The 23,994-nt window shown below is 36.3% G+C and overlaps 5 protein-coding genes across 6 annotated transcripts in view; 2 read left to right on the top strand and 3 right to left on the bottom strand.

Moving 5' to 3' along the window:
• The window catches only part of LOC6561644, a 46,429-nt gene extending 23,282 nt beyond the window's left edge, over window positions 1–23,147 (bottom strand). Inside the window, exons 1-2 of one of the 2 annotated variants that reach the window (XM_032736212.1) lie at window positions 22,219–23,147; window positions 7,545–7,960 (exon numbers count right to left, since the gene is read on the bottom strand). In XM_032736212.1, the coding sequence (XP_032592103.1) occupies window positions 7,545–7,734 (190 nt within the window). In that variant the 5' untranslated portion in view covers window positions 7,735–7,960; window positions 22,219–23,147. The remainder of the gene's footprint in view (window positions 1–7,544; window positions 7,961–22,218) is intronic. The other variant, XM_043214624.1, reaches the window with a different exon arrangement.
• LOC6561645 (male-specific sperm protein Mst84Dc) lies at window positions 17,099–17,574 on the top strand. The gene is made up of 2 exons (XM_001988741.2): window positions 17,099–17,168; window positions 17,231–17,574. The coding sequence occupies exon 2, from the start codon at window positions 17,253–17,255 to the stop codon at window positions 17,436–17,438; it is 186 nt and encodes a 61-aa protein (XP_001988777.1). The 5' UTR covers window positions 17,099–17,168; window positions 17,231–17,252; the 3' UTR covers window positions 17,439–17,574.
• Window positions 17,635–18,164, bottom strand: LOC116804928. The gene is made up of 2 exons (XM_032736213.1): window positions 18,104–18,164; window positions 17,635–18,052 (listed from the first exon to the last, which is right to left on the bottom strand). The coding sequence occupies exon 2, from the start codon at window positions 18,025–18,027 to the stop codon at window positions 17,713–17,715; it is 315 nt and encodes a 104-aa protein (XP_032592104.1). The 5' UTR covers window positions 18,028–18,052; window positions 18,104–18,164; the 3' UTR covers window positions 17,635–17,712.
• LOC6561646 (male-specific sperm protein Mst84Db-like) lies at window positions 17,635–18,623 on the bottom strand. Its single transcript, XM_043214625.1, has 3 exons — window positions 18,297–18,623; window positions 18,104–18,243; window positions 17,635–18,031 (listed from the first exon to the last, which is right to left on the bottom strand). Exon 1 carries the CDS (start codon window positions 18,497–18,499, stop codon window positions 18,332–18,334), a length of 168 nt encoding a protein of 55 aa, XP_043070560.1. The 5' UTR covers window positions 18,500–18,623; the 3' UTR covers window positions 17,635–18,031; window positions 18,104–18,243; window positions 18,297–18,331.
• Window positions 19,674–20,174, top strand: LOC6561647 (keratin-associated protein 17-1). Its single transcript, XM_001988743.3, has one exon. The coding sequence runs from the start codon at window positions 19,844–19,846 to the stop codon at window positions 20,123–20,125; it is 282 nt and encodes a 93-aa protein (XP_001988779.1). The 5' UTR covers window positions 19,674–19,843; the 3' UTR covers window positions 20,126–20,174.
• Window positions 23,148–23,994: the final 847 nt, after the last annotated feature.

Genomic DNA, 23,994 nt, shown 5'->3' with positions numbered 1-23,994 from the left:
CTGTCTTTCGCAGATTTATTGCCTCAATTGTCACCCCAATGCAATCAGCGTGTTTATTGATTTGGAAAATTAAATATTTTTCTTTTTGGCGCGTGCCAAAAGTCGCGGCCCATAAATTAACACCGTGATTTGTTGCTGCCTCGCCCACAAAAACATATTTGTATTTTCCAATAAAATTTCCGGCATCTTGTGACATTTTAATTAGCCATTGAGAGTGTTGAAATAAGTGGGGTAAAACACATTTGCATTTGCATACATAAATAGTTGTTATTTCCCACTAAAAGCAAAAACTTGTTGCCAAGACAAGACTCCAGTTGCAAGCGTACGGTTATAAGGATAACGCTGAGACAGAGCAAAGTGTATAAAAAAATTATTTCGCTTGCCTAACGGAAATGTATAAATTGCATTTTGTGAAAAGTCTGAGGCGAGTGGTTGGCTGGGTTGGTTGGCTTGGTTGTGCTTGGTATGCTTTAATGCATTGGGTGGCACAAGAAAAGCTGCGGCAAGTGGTAACTGCAGCTAGAGGATATTGTGCTAAATTGTATACAAGCATACAAACACACACACACACAGCAACACTCATGAAACCACCACAACAAAACTACACACCTGCCACATGCACTAGCTGGGCATAGGCGACAAAGTTGTCTAGAACGGTGTGCACATTAATCCCTAAGATGAAATTAACAAAAGAAAACAAATGAAACAAATTAAGAGAAAATTTAAATCATAATGCAAATACTAAAAATGCACTAATAAATATATGTTTGTTATTTGTACATATTCTGGTTTCTTTATCTCCTTTCTAAGGTATTTTTGCATTACCATTATATAATTGAACAGCAGCGATTCTTGTCTTAGACTTAAAAAATGTAAATGTTTTCCGGAAGTTTGCAATAATCTAAAATGAATTTTCTAATATACAGTAAAACCTTTTTTCGTATTACGCATTTTAACTATTCTCCAAATGACAAATCTAAATGAAATTCAAGTCAATAGTTTTAATGACATTACTTTGCTTTAATGTCGGGTGATAATCAAAAAACTCACACAAACCGTTGCACACTCAGGCCACACACACCAACACAGCGTAGACGAAAAATGAAAGTGTTAAGAGCATTTTCTGCACTCGTTTCGCACATTTTTCAGCGTCATTATTTCACATCTTTGGCGAAAGAAGCACTTTACACTAATGCACCTTAAAATTTAAAGATGTCATAACATAAACATTTATCCTGATGCCAATGGCGCCAACGAGAACGCGGAAAGGTTTAAACATCCTCGGTTGCGGTTAGCCAGGACTACAAAACCACATACATTAGCGAGAGCCTTGCCTGGGTCTCTGTGTTGTGAGATGAATTAAATAAGTGTTTAAAGATTGGATTTTAAAATTGTTCTCAGAATTTTGTATAGCTTAAAAAATAAATAGGATTGTGACTTGAAGTATGATTAGTTTATCAAACGAATTATATAATCTTTTAATGATTGGAATGTAAATTTTTATAAAGTTTCTATAGCTAACAAACTAATTGAGATAGTAGCTTGAAATGAGATTTTATTGGATTTGATATGTATTTACTAAAGTTTCTTATGGAATGAAATGTACAATTTTTGCTTTCTCTAAATTAAAAATCTTAACTTGAAAGTAAGACTTGTTTATAAAATGAATTATACAATATTGTAAAGATTGGTTTTGAAGCTTTGTTGGTAAAGTATTATTCGTTTATAGTAAAGTGTAATATTGAGAGAAAAATTTGAATTACAATTAATTATGCTGTCATATATGTTTCTTGTGTTATATAATTAATTAATTTCTAACATTTAACAAATCGCCTCATCCTTACTTTAATATAGACATGTTATATTTTAGGGACTATGGAGATTTACACAGCGCTACGAAAATCCCCGCCATTTATATTTGCAAAATCTGTGCATAATGTTTGCTGTTAAGAGAAATGCTTTAGCATGTAATTAGCTTCTTATTGCACACCCAGCAGGCCAGCCGAATACCCACTTCACATATCATCATAATAAGCGTTCCACTTTGTGCTAATTGATTTTCCATGCCAATAATAAACATTAGTCTTCCCTTAGCTCTCTTCGCCCTGCTTGGCAAAAAAAAAAAAACACCCCGGAAACATGCACATAAATTTAAAAAAAAACACAACAACCAAAATTAAAACAATGCCAGAGAATGCGACCAGACTAAGTAGCCCTCTAGAGTTGCCTCAGATTGCCACTGGAGTGTGAGCAAATATTTAATTTATTTCAATTTCACTTTTAATTTAGGCACTAATCTAGGCAATTTGTACACTTACACGCCATTAAGCGATACGACGGCCAAGTTATCCATAAAAAAACAAGAGCCAAACGACGCTTTGACACATCGAACTTTGAATACTCTTCAAAAACTTCAAAGCAATAATTGTGGAGCGCCATATTCAATAGAATTTGATTGTGAAATATGGAAACCGATTAAATGTGAAGTCTTTTTTATTTTTAAATGTGTGATACATATATATAACTAAATATACATATTGTATAACTAAATATTATTATTATATTATTATTTGTATATATGAACAGCTGATAAAGTTTACAGATATATCCGTTAATACAGACCGATAAGTCGATTGTGCTATTTGTCCCAGCTGCCTAATATGTTTATAAATAAATCACATTATCTTTTGCTATTGTTTTGTGGCAGACAGCATGTGAAATTCCCAATATCCTCTCTCATTTCTCTTTACATTTACCCTCAAGTGGTAAATGGCAAACGCGTCGCTTTGACACCCCCGAAATCAGAAGCGGAGGCTTTCGCTTGAGCTCAGCAGAGAAAAGAAAAAAAAAGGCAAAAAAAAACAAATAAAATGCTCTGGGTATATTTATTTGTTTTCATTTATTTTCAATAATTTCAAATTTCCATTACATTAGTTTCGCTCCTCGTTTCCTCCGCCTCTTATGTCTCTTATTATGTGCTTTATGCTTGCGCACGGAAGACAAACAAATTCGACGAATTTTTGCCCACGCATATGAAAGGAACAGCGTTTTGCTTTGATTACCCCCAGAGCGGCAACAAATATAAAATAAGCGCCATCACTTTAACCCCCTACAATGTTTTGCCCAAAACTTTTCTCATTTCTACTTCAGCAAACATCAATACAAACAGCGACCGCTGGCAACTTGAAACATATTCCAGGGGTTAGTCTACCATTTTTTTTTTTGGTTGGGATTTTCTTGGGTCTTGTGACATTTGGCACTTGCCCCGATCTGAGAAAACGCGAACAAATTTACACATCTTTTGGGTTGTGTTTTTCACAGATTTTTGTCCCTTTTTTTTCTTTCTTTCTAGCTTTTGTCATACAACTTCCGTTTCCTGTTCATTTGTTCACATTTCGCATGTCGGTGACAAAGTTTTTCGCTTTTTTTTTTTAATAAAACTGTCAACATTTGATGTAGATTAAGAAATTATGGACTTTGGGAAGCAATTTTTTTTCTTTTAGAAATAAACGAGGGCGGAATATTGCTAACCAATCAGTCGAAAACATAGGCACTAAGCAAGAAAATATAAGTTCTTGTAATCCATTTGTTAAAAGCGGAATGTGGAAATAAATTTGTTGAGTGGGGAAAGCAATTAAGCTAACATATTTTAGACCTTTGATTTCACAAAAGTAATATAATACCTAGGCCAAAAATACCTAACGAATTTTTACTTTAAGTACAATGAGAAAAAAGTTTTTAACTGTAATTTTGTTCATCAATTGGTTTTAGATCTTTTTCATACACACTTTTCATTATATCTAAATTTATTTGAGTTTGGCCGTCTCTTATGGCATTTTCATAGCTTAGCTCCCAGTAAAGTTTTTTTTTCTTCCGTGCCCGTTGTAATGCCTTTGTATACGTGTTTGTGTGTGTGTTTGTGTGTGGGTGGATACTGGCTTTTATAAACGCATACATATGCATGAGATCATAAAGTTTTTGTGTGTGAGTGGATGTGTAGGGCATTTGTTATAAATGTAAAAAACGCAAAAGAGAAATATCCACAGCTGAGTTGGCGACGCAAGCAAACATTCACACACACACACACTCACACACACACAAACGTATATTTATAGTTACATAATGGCCAACATGTGTATGCATGAAGTTCGTCGCTTCCACTTGTCTCACTTCCTCTCGCTACCCATTTCTTGCTCCATCCCTGTCTCTCACTCTCGCACACGCACCCCACTCAGTCGTCAACGGTAATGAATGCATCCGGCATGCATTGAAAACTTGACTCATATTTCATAACCAAAATAAAAGCAACAAAAACAACAGCAACAACACAGACAACATCCACGGCGGGTACATTGACCATCTTGTTGCTGTTGCATTTATTTGTTGTTGTTGGAGAAAAAAAAAATATAAATATAAAATTCGGGGAACACGGTGCGAGTTGAAATATGAGATTTTAAGCCAGTTTTACAACAGTTTGTGAGTGGTGCATGTTGCTATATCATTAAATTTCATAAGCTCAAACAGTTATAAGCTCGCAATCCGAAAAAAAAAACAATAAGCAAAGAAAAGTACAATTTTTGTACTACAGTGAGAAAAACATTTTATATTTGAATTCAGCTCACATTTTTTTCAATTGTGCAAATTATATGCAAATTTGCCATATATTTTTTGCATGTTTTTCTTTGCTGCTATTAAAATATAATTTTAAGTGCAGCTCAGTCCCCAACTGACAACGTTAGGCCTCTTAAAGCTGATATTTGCATTTTATGGTCTTGAAAAAAATTAATATTGATTTTATTACAAATTGATAAATGTTTAAAACTACCTACTGACCTACAAATAAGGCCACGAAATGTTAACGACAATACAAATTTTCCCCAGTTGCAGGCACATAAAACATTTCTCAAATTTAACAAAAACATAACTTTTTCTCTCGTTGGGAAAAGCTTTATTGCATTCACATAGTAACAAGAAATTAAAACGGATGACTCATTTTATATTCTGTACTTTGATGTTTGTATATGATAATTTATAATTCTTACAAATTTAATATTTTGATTCTGTGCTTTTTGGGCTCGATTTAATGCAAGTAGTCGCTTTGCAATACTTATTATGTATTGTCTCATATACTTTTGCACATAGTAGCTTCTAGCAAATCAAAATCGATGTGCAACGCATCTTACACATGGTTGCCTCGTATATCTACCAATCTTGCTCTCAGAAGTTACCTACGACTTGATTGGATACGCAGCTAGACAGGCTCTGACAGAGACCGCAAACTTTAGCCCACAATAGTTGATGGCACAATGACAAAAGGGGTTGTCAGTCAGTTGTTGGGCCTGTCACCCATCAGCTGCATTAAGTAGAAATGTCAAAACAGTAAACTGCAAATGTCTGCTAGACAAAACACAATCCCTGCCCCTGTTCTCGCCTCCGCTTAGGAAACCCTCATAGACAAAAGAAAAAAAAGCGGCAGCTGCAAAGTGCAAGTTCGTGTGATATGCAAAGTGGCACTGTTTTTGTGCCAGAAGTAGAGGGTAGACAGTGGGGGGAATAGGAGGGCAAGCAACCAGTTCACTTAGGTGCTTAGCAAACAGAGCACCGCACAACAGTGCGTATGTGTGCTGTTCGGTTTTCTATGGGCCAGCAACATGCAGACACATACCAGATATTCATGCTCAACGAAAAGTTGAGGCCAATTGAAAGCATTGTTTTAGTATTCTGCTCTTGCAGAGGGTATTATTAATTAAGTGACAAAGTGGTCAATGCTTTAAAGAAGATATTTTCCAGTGCATAGAAATAATTTTCAATTGATCAAATATTAATGAAAATCGAAATAAATAGTTATCATTGTTATTATTCAGCTGTGTAAGAACTTGTTGTCTACGTAACACTTTAATATTATATGGTACATGTGCCATACATCAGCAAGGGTATTTACACTTCAGCAGCACAAAGCTGACTTTTCTCCATATTGCTTCGTGTGTTTTACTATGACAGCTCGCAACATGTTGCATGTTAGGTGCTGTCCACAGATTAAAACACAAAGGCCCAAAAATTGAACTGGACCTTTTGTTTTCGGCATAAATTAGAAATCATCGATTGGTCTGTGTCTGAATATTGAATTTCCAAATTGGAATCAATACAAACAATATTGGAGAAAAAAAAACCTTCTGCACTTGTTGGGTAATTGCAGGAAAATCTTATTTAATCCTAGCAAATGCGACTTTATCACGCAAAAAATTATGAAGTTTTTCAAGACAGCAATTGCTTTCAGAGCTTTCATTGTTGTTATTGTTGGTTTTCTGTTTGTTTACACTTCTCCTACTGTCTGCCTTTTTTACAGCGTGTCTTTTGCGATTTTTATAACGCTATACACAAAAATGAAATAAGTAAAGCAGCAACAGCAACAAAAACCATACAGCAAATGGCAGTCAGTGGATGGATATTAAGTATCTTATAGTTCATTTTGCAACATCATCATTTTGGGGGCTCTTCGAGTACTATAAGCAAAGCATTGAGCTGCTGCGTGCCTCTTATTACTATTATTATTATGATTATAATGCCGAGGGTTGACTCCAAAATACACATATTAGCTGAAAATTGTACTGATAATGGGCACAAGTGTGATAGCTACAGTTTTCGAGCAAATTATGATTATAATATAACTACGACTGTATCTGACTTGAAGTCTTTGAGCTTCATCTGGCTAGTCAAAGAGCTCATAAGGAAAGAAAATGTATAGTATAATAGTTCGATTTATAAACAATACAAATTTACAAATATTTGTATACCCTTGAGTTCAAAAGGATGAATAAACTTTATGTCCAATTGCATTTGTTCACATAATTATGTTTAACTACATTGATTCATATAATAATGTTGACTTAACGATTTTAAAGTCATATTTACATTTATTAAGCTCAGAATTGATTCGAGTCTATTATTTCAATATCATTGTTTTGGGCAACCCTCAACAAAAATTTCGCTGCATGCCCGCGGCATCAAATTGGTTGCTATCTTTCTCTCGCACTATCTCAGTGCCGCACTCCCGAATACCCCTCGACATCCGGTCATCGTTTTATGCAGATGAATGAGCGCATTTATGAAAAATTTTTGTTGTCATCGCTCTATTCGTTTATTAATGTTGTTGTTGCTGTTGCCAGTGTTGCTACTGTTGCTGATGAGAAATAATGTTTGCGGAAAAATAAGATTTGTTTATTTTACGAACGATTGATTTTGCCTCCTGCCCCCCATCAGCAATTCCCACTGATTGCGTCCTTCAGTATCTTTTGGATGTCACTTGTCCGCGCTTCATTTTGTGCAGCTTAAAAATTAATTATCGTCGGCTCTGGGGGCTGTCAGTTTTGTGTCATTTGTTTTTTTGGGCTTAACGTCTTTTTGTGAATATTTCGTCAGAAAGTTTTTACCGGACTTTGTGCAAATCTTCTACAAAATTAGCTGCGATTTGGCAAACACTTTTTGTTGCTTAGCGTTTTGAGTTTAGAATTGTCAACAATATTGTGCTCATAGCTTTTACTTACCGGGCACGAACATTAATAGCACAAGTAAGGCCAGCCAGCAAATACAGCTGGTGCCCGCTGCTGATATTGCCGATGTCGGGGCACGCCCCCGTTGCCCGCAGGACGGCATTGTGCTGTTTGTCCTTCTCGTCGTACTGCTCAACATTTGCATGCGAGTCTGCTGCCAATTCCTATGCAGCAATGATGACATCAAGATTTATAAACCTAGTTTTTACTATCTCTTTTATTTCTTTTAGTTTTTGTTTGCTTTTGCTTTCTCTCTCTCTCTCTCTTTCAAGCAATGTGTTGTGTCTGCAAGCCAGCCACTTCCTTTGGGCGGACTGCTTATAAATATATATTGGCCAATAAATGTCAATTGTGTTTGGACCACACTGCTGGCCGACGTCTGCTGGCGAACTTTAAGTCAGCGAAACCAGCTGCAATTATAAGATTATAATTTAAAATGAGCAATAACTTGCGAGTAGAATTAGTTTTATTTATGGGATATGGATACAAGAGAAATCACTTAATGTTTATTGTATTACAAATATAATTTCAATTATGAATAATAACATTTTATAAGACTTGTGGGTAACATTTGTTGATTGCTACAAGTGGCAGCAATCAAAGTTCTCAAAAACTTGTTGGCATTTTGAGCTGTTGGTTTAATCACTAAATTGATACGTTTATTTTGTTCATTTTTGTTAAATTGAGTCTGCACTCAAAGAGCTTATCCAATGCTCAGATTGTGTACACTAGAATTTGAAATGCTTCAGTGATTCTCTTTTTCAATCCACCGCATTCGCCTTTCGCCCCTTCTGCTTTCTGTGGAATTGCAACTAACGCCCATGCAAACACTGAGATTAATGCAATTAACGCAGCACTTTAATTAAAAATCACTCCAAAGCACACACATGTGCAGTAGCTACCCCTGTTCTGCAGTGCATATTGCAACCCCAATTCGATTACATTTCAACACTAATCCGCGTGTGTTGCTGCAAATGAAAAAATAATAGTATTAACAGCCAACGGCCAACAAAGTATACAAAAAGAAACTAAGAAAAACGAAAAAAAATAGATGCATTAAAAGAAATAACAAAATCTGCAAATGGCAGTCGCTGGTAAGGATATTCCCTGTGCTGCATTTAATTGAAATTACGCGTATCAGAGCAGAACCACGCCCCACTCCTTGTTTTTGTTGTTTGCTTCGAGGGCCACTTCCTAATTGTCTTTTCCTTGTGCCAAAATAAGTTCAATCCACACTTTAATTATTTTGCCAGTCTTTACAGATTTAAATAAAATGCACATAGATTGAACCCAAAGGCACTCACATGTGTGTGTGTGTGTGTCTCTGTGTGTGTGTGTGTGTGTGTTATGTCCCAGGCCCCACTTTTCGGCTTGTTTTCGTCGTTTAAAGTCGTTCGTAACGCTTTTGGCAATATCATTTTCATTCATTCTCGTTCTCCATCGCATTTTCCATTTTCCATTCGCTTTGCTACTTTTGCGCTCATTAACAACAAAACGTGAGACACACACACACACACACACACACACATATGTGGACTCCTTTTCTCTCTCTCTCTCCCTCCATGTTAATTCTTTATTTGCTGTTCTTTTTTGCATTGACTTCTTTCATGCATTTAAATGCAGGCTTCGTTTTGTTTTTGGCCCGGCCAGTAAAACTGTCCAAAAAAAAGCTGCCAAGTTTTGCATTAAGAAGGCTCCCAAACGCCAGAAAGAGTCGCCAGCTGCCTGCCTCGCTCTTAATTTAAGGTAATGAGCACATACAAAGTGCAATTAAAAGCTTGTTGCCAAAAAATGCAATTTTCGTATATTTCGTTTACCCTATTTTCTAAAGTATTATGATTTTCCTATGGCGCTTGCCCTGATTGAATGAGCATATAAAAATGGGTAGACTTGTAAAGTTGTCTGATTATATATATATCAGAATAATTGGGTTGAAATTGTGATTTTTTAAAAAATGTTTCTTACGACTTTCCTCAATAGAGAGTGTTTGGTAACTTCCACCACATTCCAATTTTAATTATACGAAGTATAATTAAATTTTCGTAGTTTGCTTTACGCTAGTGGAGTGGCCACTGACCACTCATGCGCCTTATGTCCAAAGTCGATGCCGCATGCAGTTAACAAGTCTCAAACTTGTACCAAAATATTGCAACAATTACTTAAATAATGGTGGACAGTCAGCTCAGGATATATTGAGTAAGCTCATAAAAAAACTTAAGAATGCTATTTGCATTTTGTACGAGTAAACAGAAGTTGAATTGTTAAAGTAGTATTTATGATAGTATTTATGAATTCGCACAGTTAGCTGTGCAGTTTGAAAAATAAATTATATATTTGGAATAGTTAAACACCAGAGAAACATACTATGCCATTAACATTCGCTTATGCGTGTATCGTATGGGTTTGTGATGAACTTCTTTCGCTTTTCGATACTCGTATTTGTGCAGTAGATCACACACACACACAATTGACAAACTGGCATCAAAGAATACAAATCTATATTCTTTTTATATATAAATAACAAAATAAGAGTTATTCTCTCATTGCTGCACAACACTCAAAACGACGACATCAAAATCACAGTTCTGCACCAGCGCAAAAGATACTTTGGGTTTTCATAGTTCCTTCTCTGTCCATCTCCTTTTTTTTGCGTATCATGTAGCTGCAGTTCGTTGACTTTGCAGTCTCACATTTGAGTTGATGCTGCTGCTGTTTTTGTTATTGTTGTTTTAGGTTTGGTTTTTATATCTATGAGTTTATATTTATTTCTTTGCCTGGTTTCCACGGCTCACTTATTTCATTTCCCAGTGCCCTGCGGTCTCTCAATTGTGTGCATATTTTATTTAAGCGATTTCTATCAGAGACTGTACGGACAGCAGGACGAGTATGACATGCATTTTCTTTACATGGATACATATATATATATATATTTATTTTTTTGCTCTTTGTGCTGATTTGCTTGCTTTACTTTATGGGTCAAGCTGTTGGCTGTGGGCTGTGGGCTGAGGCAATCTCTCAACTGAAATGTTTTTGATGTTGTTCTAAGCCCCCATTAGGATGCCTCAGAGGACAAACGCCAACAACCATTACATGTGTGCATATTGCATAACTTGAAGCATTGATCGGAATTAAGTGGAGTCAAGGGATTTTTGTCAATATTATTTACAAATCAAGCTTCAAAATAATTCAAATACGTATTCATTGCGTTATGTTTGAAATCAATTGTTATGCAATTAATTGAAAATACAGCTCATACAAAGGTGTATTTATACTGCGTAACTCAAATTTACAATATTTATTGATTTTTGTGAATTTGATTTTAGATGTTTTATGGAACATGGAACAATTTATGTAATCAAATTATTCAAAAAATCTACCGCTTTTTAGATATAAAAGTAATTACTCTTTTAAGTTGAAGTTAGCTAACCTTTTTTTCTTTTACTACTTTCGCAACTAAAAGCTTTCCATATCAATCAATTGTTTCCTGTGAGTTACCTATCAGGAGCAATTTAGAATACAATGTTGAAATTTCCGGTGTTCTTAGTTGTCATTGGAATTGTACTTGAAGTTTTCGTTGTTGGAGCTGCTAACCTTTCTTAGACCGCAGAAACTCATTACGTGCTGCTCTCACTGTGGGTCTACGTTTTTGCTATTTTGCAATTAAAACTTTCATTAAAGTAATTAAAATTGCAACAAAATCAACAAAAATACAATCAAAATCTACCAGCTTGGGCAAAAGGATGCGCAACGGAAGGGCACGAGAGGGAGAGGTATAGGAGGTGGCCCTCGTGGTTAGAGGTTCAGGGTACTTGACAAATACACAAAAATGCAGTTAAAAATGTACGACAAGGGCGGATGAATGGACCGACAGGGGAAAACAAAGACAAAAGTGTGACAAATATAAACAGGAGTGTAAATAAAATGGCAAAATGTAAATGCAGCGAAGCGGGCGAATGGAAGACGAAACGAGAAGGTTGAGGGGCGGGTATAGTAAAATGTGGTAATTGTAAATAAGTGGAAAATGAGTGCGCAGTGGCGGGGAACTTGTGGATGGTGTGACGGAGCTAAACAAAAATGTTGAAGTAACATTTTAAATTCAAATTAAACGACTGGGAAAGCCACAAAGGATTGACATGAAGCTAGTGCCACGGCAGTAACAGCCAGGAGCTAAGGCAACAAATATAACAACAACTGTGTCAGCAGAAGCTAACCACAGCTGGCAGATAGTGTTGCAGAAACTGTTGCACTTGTTGTTGCAGTAGCTGCAGTTGCAGTTGACAGCTGAAATGTATTTTAGCATTTTCGCAATTGTTTGCATATGAGTTTGACATTTGCATGGCACACACATATTTGCACGTGACAGAGAGAGAGAGAGAAAGATATAGAGACAGAGAGAGAGAGAGAGAAATAGAGAGAAAGAGAGAGAGAATAGAGTACAATAGAGAGAGCGCAATGTGCGTTAATTGCGTAACTTTCAATTAATTTGTAAATAATTTGTAAACATTCAAACAAAAGCCACATGTTCTATAAACAAAATGCCTTTCAGCGTTTCGAGTTTTTGGAAATATTTCGCCTGTCATTGTTATTGCAATATTTGTTTTTTAACTAAATGCTTTAGGGGTCAGATATATGCAAATTAGTTTAAATGTATGCTGGCCTTCGCAACGTTATAATTAGTAACTGACAATATCAACAATTTCAATGTGTTATGTGTTCAATGTATTCAAAATATATATATAGTTATTAAAAATGGTCATTAGTTTCTTATTGGCATTGTGACATGGGGCAATAATATGTGTAACAAACATAAACATTATTAAAAAATTCAAAGTAGATGGGATATTAATTTTTGAAAAATTATAGAACCATTCCTTTTATTCAAAAATAAATTTACTTAGTCTGTCGTTTGTAAATATTGAACAGCTTGTAAAGGACTATAAGTTAATTATCAACTGTTCCCATTGATATATAATATACTCATAGTAGCTGCTTCTTCTTCCATCTTTTCTTTTATTTTTTTTACTCTTTTGTATAAGATTTCAATAAGCTATATGACAACCTTTGAATGTCGCTGTTGTTTACGCTCAAGTACTTTGCATTCATATTTACATGAAAGCAAGCAAACTCGAAACTCAAACAGTAAAAGATGCCGCTGTACCACATGTGTCGCATATCAACAATTGGGAAAGGGGGGGCGTTGTGGCAGGGAGTGGCTGTGCGGAAATAAAAGATTTTTACAAAACATTGCACAGTCAATGCTTCGCCTAGCAGCACAGCAAACAACTTAGACACGCCTACTCACTCATTCACCCACTTCCCGCCTATTTTCTCCGGCCCCACATTTTTAAAGGCAAGTTGACACGCCAAGCAAATAAAAAAAAATAAATAAAAAAAAAAACAGCAACAACACATTTCTTAAAGCGAGCCCAAGCCAAAAGCTGTAAAAAATGATAAACGCTTCAACTGATGACACATTCAGTTTCACACACGAACGACTTTCAATTTACATTTGATGTTTTATGTTTGCCAGCATTTACAAAGGGCAAAAGAAAATACAAAAATGAATAAGAAAAAAATATCACTCATACGCACCCACGCACATGAGGCTACGGGGAAAGCTAGCAAGCGTCTGCCAAACGGACAAAAAACCCAAAAATCAAAAGGAACTGAGCCACACTAACCAAGCAGCAGCAGTATGATTACTGCCGGGGAGGGTAGGTTAAGAGGGGAGCAGCAGACGACGCCGGTGCCAAGTAGACGGCAACAACAACAACAGGGAGGAACAAAACAAGCAGAAAAAGACGCTGACGAGGAGGCTGTGCAAATAAACGAATAATATTTTGCAGCCTCAAAGAGAAAAACGGAAAAAAAGTATTGATACATTCTAGCTCAACAAAAAGCAGCAATCGTTGAAGCTTCTTACTAGAACGCAAAATATTTAACAAAAATATCTAAAACATTCCTGGCCCGCCAGCCAAATCACGAATCTCTCAAACCCAACTCAGTAATTCGCATGAGTTAATGCAAGACGGATTTCGTATGTCTGAGTAAACGATTACGGCTAAATATAATATTTAATGATGGGATAGGTGAAGTGTAAAGGTTTCCAAGTAAATTAAAAGTATTTTGAAGGCTATGCAAATGCTTAATATGCGGAGATAGGCAATCAAATCAAGAAAGTCTTATAAAACATATTTTTAAAATTATCCGTTGAATTTTGTTTATAGATCTCTCTGATAAACTTCAATTTCCTGTCGGAGGCAGATCCCTATCTTAATATCAATTTATAATTGCAATTAAAATCACAAATTCTTCGATTAATTTTTATTGATTAGCCTTGGATAGATATGTATGGCAATAACTAGTTCCAGGGTATCAACTAATCGGACTCGAGCTTTGTAACTTTCTGAAAAGGTCTCCGATCTCATTAATATATATATATTTTTGCACAGCAACACTAACCAAGACCAGATGTCATAGAAATGTGACATCAAACAATGACTAAACAGTCCTCGTTTTTGATATCTGTGATTAAATCGAAAGATTTAGCCTATCCCTAAATATTTTGGACCACATCGACTTTAATCTAGAATGATAAGAAACATCATGTTCAATTTGATAAAGTATCAGCATTGACAAATGCAGGTTAACAGTTTCATTATGCTATTGTAGTGGCCAAAATAATATTTCGAACTCAAGAATTTAAATGTTTTGTATCTGTAGAAAATCAAACATTCATTTTCAAAATTGGTAAAAAAAACTTAAATGTGTTTTGATATATAGTCTTTTAGTTTGCGTAATCCTTTGGCTTACTAAATTTCTTGTATCCAGTATATTGACGATTTGCGTGTCTTATTTTCAATGGGCACTTGTCAACGTTTCACTTCTCTGCAATAATTTCCTTGGCATGCCGCAAGTCTTGACATGCCATCGGGGTACCTATGAGAGCACTCGAAAAAGAACAGCACACAACAAACCTCACCCACAACACACACACACACTCACACACACACAGAAACCCACACAGTATGCGGTTGGAAAACAAAAGCCAAAAACTCGAAAGCAGTTGCCAAAAATTGGCCATAACGAGCACTTGAAGACAAATGTGACATGCCAAAAGTTCACAGGAATTTTCTTGCCTTGCAAGGATACCTTTTCAATATAATATATATATATATATACATATATACAGATTTAAAGTGCTATACACCCACACAGAAAAGTGCACTTAAAGCCGAGGCCGAGCTGTGGGACTCAATGAGGGCCCCGTCACATAAGTTACGATTTTTACCTAATTTATACAGTGCGGGGACAGGACGCAAGCCGGACTGGACCGTGGCGAATCGAGTCCGCCACTTGAGGCCATATAATTGCGCTTATCTCTTGGCGCACACTCAAGTGCCAGCGGCTCAATATGTTTCTGGAGTGAAATGAAGGGGGCCGCTGCTGCTTCTGCAGCTGCTTCTCTACAGGCACTTGAAAAAAGGACACAGCAAAAGGGAGAGCAGCACAAAAAAAACCTGTTATAGAACTTTTGGTCGTCTATTTGATTTAAAAGGAAATATGTGCCTTCTTCAGTTATTGTTGCTGTTGCTGCTATTATTTACTTTCTTGTGTGTATGTTTATATATATTTTTTGTTGCTTTGTTTTTTTTCTGTGGTTTGTTCACTGTGGTGACATTTTTATATTGTGTGTGTTTTCTCTGGGCGCGCTGCAAACTTTTTGGCATGCTACCAATGAGATTATCTTAAGTGGACTACCATTTTTTAGGGGACGATGCAGCCCTGCCCCCATGGGGTCGTGAAGCGACCCTCGCGAGTCGAGTTTGATTCGATTTTTCTTTTGACTGCTATTGCTAAATTAGTTTTACAATAGTTTTCAAATGCGCACACAAAGTTGATATTCGCAGTAAGGAAAACTTGCATAGCTAGATAATGCAAAGAAATAAACGCTTCGAGTAAGCTTTTGATTATTATTTATAAGCATAAGTTTTCAATAGTTCGCGAAATCGTATCTAATAACAATAATAATAATAATAATATTTTTACCCTAAGCAAATACTATAAAGTCAATCAATATTTTATTCGAAATTTTAAAATATACCTTTGGAGATGTGGAGTAAAGGATTATTTGAAACCACTTTCCTAAACACTTTCTTCGACGGCTTAGAAAATTATTTAAGATATGACTTCGAATATATATTTATATGTACAAAATATTATTAATTCTGAGCTATGAGGAATAAATCATTAGTTACATAATTTCAGAAAATATTGGAATTATTGAAAGTGCACTAGAATTAATAAAAATTGTAAATTTGAAAAATGAATTGACTTCAAATGAAGTAACTAAGAAGCTCGTAGCACTCAACAACTTAAAACATTTGGTTACCTATTTCAATGCTCAACATATTTTATAAATCAACTTTCTCGTATTTTTCTATATTCTGTAAATTATATTTCCAGGAATAACATCAGCATCAACATCTTCAGCTAAGATATCTCTTCCCTATGCCACGTAAAAGAAAAAAAAAAGATTTTTCCTTTTAACTTATCTCTGCCTCAACATATTGCTCGTCAGATTTAAAGTAAGAAAAATTAAGTCTACAATTTATACTTTATTTTATCTTAAGTCTGCACTTTCTATCTGCTTGTACCTATGCCCGGAGTGTTGGCTCTTTATAAAGCTTCAAGTGTGAACACACATTATAATAAACGCCTCAATTGTTGTTCAGTCATCTGTGTAATTTATGTTTAGCTAATGTTCAGGCATCGATGAGCTTGTCAGCTTTTGTGAATCACAGCACACAGACATAGACACACACACACACACACACACACACACACACATACACACATATGCACAGGCGCTGTAAGGTAGGTAGTCAGTCCTGTTGTGTACTGTTATGTGCCATACTTGCACACACACACACATACTGAGACATTAACCCCCATCGAGTTGAAATGACGTTAAGGTTGCTTCGTTGAGTCTAATAGACTTTCATGGCTGCTGTCTGTGGGTTGACTTCGACTTTGCCCCAGTTTTTCCAGTTTTCGAGTCAAGTCGAGTCGAGTCCTGAAACTCTGAGCTGCAGGCGCACGGTAAGCGAAATCCTTTGCCATCCACTTTGCTCTGGCGTTTTATGGAGCGCTTTCTGTTCGACTCTTTTATTTTTCGTAGACATGTTTCAATGATTTCTTATTTTTGCCATGAAGGGGGAAACTGTTGCGCTATTTTGTCGTTTACAAAAATTCCAGTTTATTTTCTGGTATGCTTTTTTTTTGCGTTTATATTTGAGCTCGACCTGGTGTTAAATCATTGATGTGTGAAATTTGTGCAAAAAAGAACGAATTGCTATGGACATGTGCAGCTTTTGATCGATATTTCTTTGCTCAGTTACTGAAAAGTTTTTTTTAAAGCACAAATCAAGTTGGCATCGAATTGAAATTCTGCATGGAGCTCTCTGATGTTCGACGCTACAATAGCTCCAATATCATTATTTCATTTTCGTTTTTCGCCTCAATTGTAACACCGAAAGAAAACTTGTGAAACGAAAAAAAAATCTTCGTTCGTATTCCAAACGCGAGTAGAAATAATATATTCTGTTTTTGGAACTGGTAAGTCTTAAATCATTTTGAGAATTATTATATATGCAATTGTAGTTTCTTTTTTTTTCTAGCTAAGTATCAATTTAAGAAAAAATGTGCTGCGGTCCTTGCGGAAGTGTTTCATATGCCCTTGCCTATGGTCCTGTCGGACCCGCTTTGCCTGCGATGAACTACAATAACTGCTGTTGCGGTCCTTGCCCACCCTGTGGTCCCTGGACTTGTCCACCAAATAGATGCTGCTGCTGCGGAGAATGCGGCTGCTTTGGTCCCTTCTATTAGTCGCATAAATATACATACTAGACATAAACAATCATAATCATAATCAATGCTAAGTTCAGTTGCGTAGGAATACGACGAACATTTTTTTTCCGGTCGTTTTGTAAGTGGTTTGGTAAATAAAATTGTTGAAAATGTATTTCTTGAATTCTATTAGCATAAAAAATACTCTTTGGAAGGGAAATCAAAGCTGTTGAAATTGGATAACTCATGAGGAATTTTTCCTAACTGTTCATTTTATATTTGTAAAGATCTCATAATTCAAACAGTTAAGCGATTATTTCGAGTTGGCTGCCGGACTACGTAGGACTTTCTCAAATGCTGTTTTCCAATTTTCTTTCGCCTGGTTGGGTGAATGTGATCCCTCTTCGCGATTTTCAGTTTTGGTTAGATCCAGGCAAGGATTCATTTCGACTGAGATACCTTGCGGTCGGTTACAATTGCCACGGGTGCAGCTTGTATCCTTGGCGAAACACTTATCATGGGGTCCACACGGCGTAGGTATGAAATCACGTCCCGTGAAGCGCAGTGTGGAAAGCTGTGGATTATTGCATGCCAGACTATAGGAGGCACAAGCCCAGCCGCCGCACATCTCGCTTATGGATGATAGGTATTGACTGTGATTATAGGTATTAATTTGTTATGTTTGGGGTTTGTATTGTACTTACTCGTGAAACTGTAAAATTTTGCTGTGGTACGTTGGCTGACAGACAGCGACTAAACTTGTATATTTCTATTTAAGCATTTATTATTCTATTGCTAGTCAAAATTTCTATGCCAACTGTTCGAATTCATTATTGTCAGGCTTCTGCAAAGCAGGATGGATAATAAAACACATATAGCAGATAGTTTTTGGCTTACCAGTCAGTTGTTTGTTCTATGTTTTAATGTTTACACTACCAACCACAACCGCCGCAACAACTGCCACCGCCACAGCAGGCGGAACAACTATCGCAAGGGCCGCACGGCGTCGGTGCAAAACAGCGGCCAGTATAGCGCATATTGGACAAACGATGATTGTTGCAGGCAATGCCATAGGAGGCACAGGCCCAACCGCCACACATTGTTATTGGAGGATAGAGGAACTTCGGGCACCAAAAAAAAAAAACAGACTCAAAATTTGTAGGTAAATCAACTGAAGCCGGAGAAAAATATGGGAACGAGTGGTTATTGTTGGTTTGATATTGTTGCCAGGAACGAATTGGGATTTAGAATGAAACCCATTTCATAGACAGACGTCGTTTTCGGTCCTGTAACTCGTGACAGCTGTTGACATGCCCAGCACCGCCGACTTGTACAATTGAAATCTCTGCACTAGACCCACCCGGCCAGAGTAACCAGCCAACCTGACAGCCAGGCCAGACCATTTCGTAAATCTTCCCAAGCCGTGTTGAAATCCACGAAAATCTCGTATAGCGAACAAAAAAAAAGAAAATATGCTTAAAAAAATGGCAGGCTAAAGTGAAATTAATCCAACACCCGGGCACAGTGGTATCAGCTCGCTAAAAATGTGTTTATGTTTTATGAATATTTTTAATAATATTAAATGCACTTGTAATTTGTGTGCATTTTTGTATTTTTATATTTGGTTGGTTTTTATATATGTCTTCCGCTGGCTCCATGTCATTTGTTTTTTTAATTTGTATACTACAATATCAGTTTTTTTTTTTGTAGTAAACTAATCTTCTCGATACGTTATATTAATCTTAAATAAATTAATATATTCATCACAGAGCTTGTCATAAGTCGACAAATGTCAACCACTGTAGAGTTCAAACGCAGTTGGTATGCAAAAATTGTGCACTACACTCACACGGAAAATGTGGGAGAGAACGAGTGGTAGACAATCCAGTTTTTTTTCGCACTTGCCGTAGTGCACTTTCAGGTCTTGTTCAGCCATGCCCAGACAATCAATTACATTAGCCCCCACTGACCCAACCAACCGCATCGGCATGCCCCCAAACTCAGACTAGAACCTATTCCTTACCCTTGTGGCTTAGCTACAGTGCAGCTGATATATAGAGGAGGAGTAGGAGGAACAGGAAGTGCTGCAGGTGGAGTAGTAGTTATATTGAAATAGCCAAATAGGCGACCCCACAGAGAAAATACACGTTGAAATTAAATTAAATGTTGAGTGCGGTTTTGAGGTGATAAATATTGAGCAATGTATTTGGAAGACGGAGAGAAATGTCAAGTGTCTTGTCACAACATATACGAATATATACGAATCAAACAAAAATATTAGAAAATTGCCCTAAGAAAGTGTTTTTGCCAATCGAAGCCAAAAGGGGCGCTAAATGACGTAAAGGTAGCTGCTTATTGCCTGCCATATTTAGCATATTTTTTGTGTGGATCATTGGCAATAGGACGCACGCAACAGGTGAGGCGCAAGCAAAGCAAATTGTAAAATGGGCTGCGGCGGACCATGTGGCCCCTGTGTCAAGAACTGCTGCGGCAACGGGGGATCCGGCTGCAGTCGCTGTGGACCGAGCTGCTGTGGACAGAGCTGTTGTGCCCAGGGGCCCTGTGGCTTTGTCTCCTATCGCTTGGCCAGCGGACCCTGCGGTCCGCTACTGCCCTGCATGGAGTGCTGCGGCTGCTGTGACTGCGGCTGCTGTCCGCCATTTTATTTTGTGCGAAACAGATGCGCCTGCTGCTGGGAATGGGGCTGTTTTGGACCCTTCTATTAACCCAGGAGCACGAACAAAGTTTTCATATTTTTGAGCTCAATAAATTTGTTGTATGTGTACATCATTTAATTTCATCTTCCTCAGTACCTTAATTTTTGTTGGACAACACTCTCAACTTTGGCACAACAATTCTGCCAATTTAATGTTCGAGCTCGATTGAAAAAAAATCTCCAATTATATGCATGTATATATGTATATATATATATATATATATGCACAAACATTGGCTTAAAAACAATGGAAAAAGCGCTGAATGCTAAATTGCTTGTTTTCGGGTTAACCCCAAAAATAAATAGCAACAAAAAGAATACTTGGAAAAAAACGTGCAAAACAAGGAATGCACTTTCAGACAATGTGAGTACTTTTTTTATTTTTCTTTTTTTTTTAATAGAGCACAACAATGTATTGTAGTCTGAAATAGGTCACGGGCTTCAATTGGCATTGATTTTTTTATCGGTTTATAACGATTTTTTTTTGCGAAACCTGCTAGTTGATTGAAAACTGAATAACTGCGTATGGAATAGATGAAAGTGTCCTTAAATGTAATATATCTGCAAGTGATAAATATAAACATTTAAAAAAAAAGCAAGTTATAGTAATCCCATTTAATAAATATTTTTTAATAATAATGGAAATAGAAAGTTTTAATTTTTTATGTGATTGTGGGAGCGAGAACATTTGGAAGACATTTGGAATACATTTGAATGTCGTTATATTTTAACAGCTCTCAATTAATTCAATAAATGACTGAAATAAGTATTTTTATTTCGGATGGGAAAATAAACCATTTTTATTTACTTAACGATCAAACACAGCCGTGATTGTTTATTGAACTGTTAATCTCTTTTTCTTGCCACTCAAAAAAACCACTAAGCTCTAATTATAAAAAAAAATCAGTAATTAAATTATTATTTTATTTAATTATGTATTGAAGAAGAGTTAAAAAGCTATAAAGACTTATATTTTTCTTGTCCTAAGCTTAACATTGATTAAATTGCCCCAATTAATATGCAACTTATACATATAATTATTCTATTATGTTGAGCTCGTTGCAACACCAATCGTATAGCTTATTCGTGCTCCAGCGTCGCTAATATAATAATTAATATTTTCAATTGTCAAACAATGCCATAAAATAAGAGAGTTATTATATTAATTCAAAAATGTTATTGCCATTGCTGTTTTTACTGTACCCACAGGAAAATATTTATATATATTTTACGCTACAGAAATAACATATTTTATAACTGTTGAAATATAGTTTATTGTTCAGATGTCTGCAATGAATGTTTTTGCTATGAGCAACTGGGGCAAGTAGCTGCCACTGAAATTACGCAAATGCAGTTTGTGTGACTCTCAAGCTCGGCGACAATTGTTTTTATTGGTTGTATGCGAGTCCAGCAACCTGCACAATGGTCTGCGAGCGTTTCTCAATATGAACGACGAACAAAAGAATTTTCCAATGATCCATTGATATATAATTCTTATAAATAGTTTCATTGGTTTTTAATATTTACTTATTTAAAATCTGGAATAATTTGTACAATATTATTGTTAAAATATTCTGTTGGTTTGTATAAGCTCGTATCTTAATTCTTTGTTTCAATTGGTAAACAATTATTTGAATGGATTCTGGTAATTGTGTTCCTATTTAACCAGTTGTCATACAAATGTGTATCATAAAGATTTGACATTGCAATATTTGCCAAATGTTGGTGCTGTGCTTCAAATGGAAATTAATTTGCTGCAAATCACCAAGACCACAAGTTGTCTTCTATTAAGTTCAACAAATTAATGCAGACTACATTATTCATGGTCTATTGTTCAAAACTACAAACGATTTGCAGTCTGAATTCAATTGAAGTTGTCATCAGAAATCATGTGGTTTTGTTGCAATAGAATTTGTGTGCATAATATTAGATTGTTAATTAAAATAATAATAAAGCTGAGTACATATTATTTTGGATATTGTATGTCTTGGCATCTGTAGAATCACTTGAATATGCGTACCTTCAAAATCATGTGCATTTCCGAACTATTCTCTAAGTAAAGACTTAACTTGGGTGTTAAACATAATTTTGGTTGCTGCTTACCTTTGGGGAATAACAAATATCAAATGTTATGTTTTCTCGTTGCTGTTGCTTTTGATTATTTGTAGTCAGTGGTCGTAAATTAACAAATTTAGCACGTTACAGTGTTACACAACGCTTGCTGGTTGCAGTCTTGTGTAAAAATGCACACACACTAACACACACATATACCCAAAACGGACACGAACTGAGAGAACACGGCTGGGATTTGAACTTTGAGACCGACACTGAGGCTGGAGACTGGAAAGGGACCCAAACCCAAATCCAAATTCAAACCGAGACCGGACTTTGCCGTCCTACGTGTTGTTTTTCCTGACGTTGTTGTTCTTGTTGTTGTTTACGTGTTTGTTGTTTTTGTTGTTGCACATTTTGGACATATTTTTCATAATTTTACGCGCAACAACGGAAAACAGAGAGACAGAGAAAAAGAGAGAGAATGAGAACTGCTTGTGTGTGTGTGTGTGTGTTTTGTGGGTCAAAAACCATAAAATGTTTTAAAAACCGAAAAAAGTTTACGTTGTTTGCACTGTTTGTTTGGCAAAGTACTCAAATCTCTAGTGAAATATTAATTTTCACAATTCTGACACTTTGCCATGGGCGTCGTTTTATCAATTCGATTTATATTTGTTGTTTTTGTGTTGATTTCATTTTGTTTGTGTGACAGCAAATGCAACTTTATGTCTCGTATTGTTAATTAATTGTTTCCGTTCACTAATTTACTTATTTATGCACCAGGCGCGCACCGTTTAACATTCTGCGTTGTCGTTGTTGTCGCTGTTGTCGATGTTTTCGTGTTGCCGTGTTGTTGTCCTTGCGTGGCAGCGTCGTTAGCAGCAGCTTTAGCAGCAGCGGCGGCGGCGGCAGCAGCACTAACAGCAGCAGCAGCAACAGCAGCACAGTGAACCAAACGTTTTGACATTATCAACGTAACTGAAGCAGCAGCAGCAGGAAGCTGTCGTCCTCTGCCTGCCATTCGCTATGGCAGTCGCCGGCAGCGGGCATGCTGTCGCCAACGCCGTTGCCTGCCGCTCTTCGGGTGCCTGCAACTGTGACTCGGAACTTAACGAAAGCGGCCGAATTGCTTTACAGTTGGGCATGTCTGTGCTTCGTGTGGGATAATTTGATGCGAGCAGCGAACAGCTGACTGCGAGAGAGTGTCGCCAGCGTATGATGTAATTGGCAAAAGCTTTTCAATTCGAATTTGTGCCCATTAAGGGAAATTTGGGTTTTAACAGTCGCTGTTAACCCAACACCATGTAAATGATCTGAAGCCAAAATTGGGATGATAAATAGTTCTGCAGTAAAGTAGTGTGTATTAGTTAAACAAATTTATTATTTTAATAAGGACTCAATTTAATACAAAATAAGACTCTCTCAATTAAAATAAAACATTAAATTTAAAGGTTACAGGTTAGGTAACACATACAATTTTTATTTATTACTTTTTATAATTCATTATACAGCCACTCAAAACATAAGTTTTATTTGTTTTTACCCATTAAAATTGCATCACTTTCTGCGAAATTGATGAATATAGAATAATTTGTTTAACCTCGTGTTCATTTCACTCCCAACCTTTATTTCTGTAATGCAGCTCAAAATAATTATATGCATTAAGGAAGCTGTGAAAACGTTAATGATGACAACTTATCCATCTACCGATGGCTGTATGGATGTATTTACAAGAGTGGTAAGGGCGGATGCGCTGCACAAGGCAATAAACAAAAAAATTGCCGAATGTACGTGTGCAGTAAGAGCAACTAAAGGACGTGAATGGTA

This window comes from Drosophila grimshawi, unplaced genomic scaffold (genome assembly GCF_018153295.1).
Source record: "Drosophila grimshawi isolate 15287-2541.00 unplaced genomic scaffold, ASM1815329v1 contig_1377, whole genome shotgun sequence".
NCBI lineage: Eukaryota > Metazoa > Arthropoda > Insecta > Diptera > Drosophilidae > Drosophila > Drosophila grimshawi.
Note: the sequence above shows the minus strand (reverse complement) of the source record. Positions and strands in the feature narration are given on the sequence as shown.